Below are 2,711 nucleotides of genomic sequence, written 5' to 3'. Positions count from 1 at the left end.
CGCTTTTTTGGTTTTCCCCTTTCTTGTCGCCTGGCTTTTCCTTAGCTCAGCATCTCATTTTACTCCTAGCATGTGTGCGTGATTTTTTGTTTCCTCGCAACGCTTTGCTTCTGTATTTCCTTCGTCTGTTATTTTCATAAATAAATTTGCATGTCAAATGACATTGTTTATGGAATTCCTATATGAAAGACATATATCACTTGGCCAGATGGAATTGTTGTGCCCTCATCAGTCGTTGTTTCTGGGAGTGGGTGTGCGCATCACACGTTGTTGACATCTTTGTTAAAATATGTTTACAAGCTCAAATTAGTAACGGAGAGTTTGCCATCGTCTATATGTGCGTACATATCTGTTTCTCTGACTTCGTCTGTCTGGATGCCAAAGTTGACAAGCGAAATGAATTCGTAATTCGGTTTTCCGATATGTTTCCAAGAGTCGCAAGGCTGACGCAGCTGCTCATTTTTAATTTGAATAAGAAATTAGCAACTTCTTCTTGGGATAAGATATTTTTTCCACTTATTTGTCGCCGAGCACATAGCAACAAGGACATTAAACAACTCTTAATAAGACTTTAAATAGCTTTAAAATATATATATTTTTAATCAATATAAGTTACAGAAATAAAATAAAATAGCAGGATTAAGCATTCATGTTAAATATTATTTTCTTACTTATTCCAAATATATATTTTATTTAATAGGGCTGAAAGCTTTATGAAAAAGATTTTTTTCATAATTGCTAGAGAAAATTCCTATAAATATTTACATTTTGTATTACTTTTTGTTACTTCAAAATGCGAGACCATAGTTTGTATTTTCTCAGAGGCGCCTCTGTGGCGGCGGTTTTCCCATCCTGCTAAAAGTTTTAGCTCAGGCCGTAATTATTCCAGCGTTCTTATCGACGCAGCAACGAAACAGCCATAATTATTGAGGATAAGTCAAGCGCAGCACATTTGTTGCCTCTTTGCTGGATCTCCAATAAAAATGCCTTCCTGATTAGCGTGCTCAGCATGTGCCGTGAACTTGTCTTATCTTCCCGGCTTGGTTCAAGCCAATCTCCCTTCACCCCAGGAAAAACTCAAGAAGAAATTTATAATATATCGTTGAGCTAACAAAGGGGATTGCCTATAAGCCAAATAAAGAGTGGGATGAAAGGCAAAAGAAATTATGTCACAGCTTACCGAGATTTTGTTAAGTTCATGGAGTGGGAAAGATTGAAAGAGTCTACAAGATAAACACAGGACGTAGCTCGGAAAATATGGTTTTGTTTGTGATTGGAATTAAAAGTTAACCAAGGCAGAAGACAGTCTTCAGGATTCAAAACCAAAAAGTTTTCTCCATTCTAATATTTTTTATGGTCCAACAAAATCTAAAAAACTTACTTAAAATGATTGTGATACAATAAACTATGATCTCTTCATCATCAAACCACAAAATTTTCAAAAATACATAAATTTTATTTTACACTGATTGAAATGTTAACAGCCATATACATTTAACTATTATTGAGATCTAATAGAGTCGATGGGGTACACCCAAGGATGATTTTACATGAAGTGAACGCACATTCTGCCAGTTTTCCTTCAGCAGAGATACGAGAAAATTGATCGATAAGCTTATGTTTTGTGTCAGTTCCTCTGTGTGCATGCCAACATGTCCAACATTAACGGAGAGACTTGCCATCTTTTCCATCAGCAATTTCTTGGTGGAGAGTATCTTGATTTTGGTACTCATTGACTCCCTATGAGTCAGAGGAGTGGGAAACTTGCCGGCGTTGGTAAGACCAGGACCCAGTAGCTTAGGAATTTGTTTAATAACCGACTCGGATGCCAAGAAGGCATCGTAAGACTTGGCCAATTTCTTAACCAACTTCGGATCCTTGTTAAGTTTTTTGAGGGCTTCCACATCCAAGCAATGAACTCCAATAGCCTTGGCCTGACAACAATGCTGTTGATCTCCGAGGACGCACACCTTTAATTGTGGAACTGCGAGGCGATGCAATAGCACACTTCCATAGAATCGCTTGCATTTTTCGGGATCGTAGTCTCTGAGTCCAATCTGCAGCTCCACGGATTCTTGGCGTTCGCTTTCTTTGCCTTGTGAGACCTGTAAAATATTTTTGACTGCCACATAGAGCGTTTCGCGGGATATTTTTGATGTCATATTTAATGGTTGAATGTGTCTGATATATTTTTAAATTTTGGGAGAATATTCTCAAACGAGTTGTTAGCACAAAATGTAAAAGGAGTTGTAATAAAGTAGACAGCTAAATGATGGAGATCTTGAAAAAATAAAAACGGTTTTTATCTTGCTAGTTTTATTAAAATAAGTTTCAGTTGTGGATTAACAATTTATCAAAATGTGCACTTTACAAATAATTAAATAGCTTTAAGAGTAAGACTTCCTAATTGATTAATTACTAAAACTATTCAAATACTAATTATAGTCAATTTAATTATTGCGTGCATGATTTGAACAAAATTAACTTATTTCATTAAGTCATAAATCGCTTGGCGAAATTCTCTTGATAATTGCAATTCCTCGTGTCATTATGGTCCCAGGCTGTGGATAATTGATTGGCCAAAACTGAAATCGATTTACCGGCTTCAGGGTGCAGTGCATTTTGCCACCGGCCAGATTGGAATTCGCAAATGCCACACACCAGATGGCAGATGCCACTTTCCACTCGAAATTCAGCAGCTCTGCTGGTTG

At 36.9% G+C, this 2,711-nt stretch overlaps 1 protein-coding gene across 1 annotated transcript; it reads right to left on the bottom strand.

Annotated features, from left to right (window-relative positions):
- Positions 1 to 1,435: 1,435 nt before the first annotated feature.
- Positions 1,436 to 2,231, bottom strand: LOC108042488 (60S ribosomal protein L10a-2). The gene has a single exon (XM_017120811.2). It carries the CDS (start codon positions 2,160 to 2,162, stop codon positions 1,512 to 1,514), a length of 651 nt encoding a protein of 216 aa, XP_016976300.2. The 5' UTR covers positions 2,163 to 2,231; the 3' UTR covers positions 1,436 to 1,511.
- Between the last annotated feature and the right edge of the window lie 480 nt (positions 2,232 to 2,711).

The sequence above is a fragment of the Drosophila rhopaloa genome, unplaced genomic scaffold, assembly GCF_018152115.1.
Source record: "Drosophila rhopaloa isolate 14029-0021.01 unplaced genomic scaffold, ASM1815211v1 contig_178, whole genome shotgun sequence".
Taxonomy (NCBI): domain Eukaryota; kingdom Metazoa; phylum Arthropoda; class Insecta; order Diptera; family Drosophilidae; genus Drosophila; species Drosophila rhopaloa.
This window is presented reverse-complemented; position numbering and strand designations above follow the sequence as displayed.

What these genes read in the sequence shown, in the direction of transcription:
- LOC108042488 (XM_017120811.2), bottom strand. Translation starts at nt 2,162, where the DNA reads ATGACATCAAAAATATCCCGCGAAACGCTCTATGTGGCAGTCAAAAAT.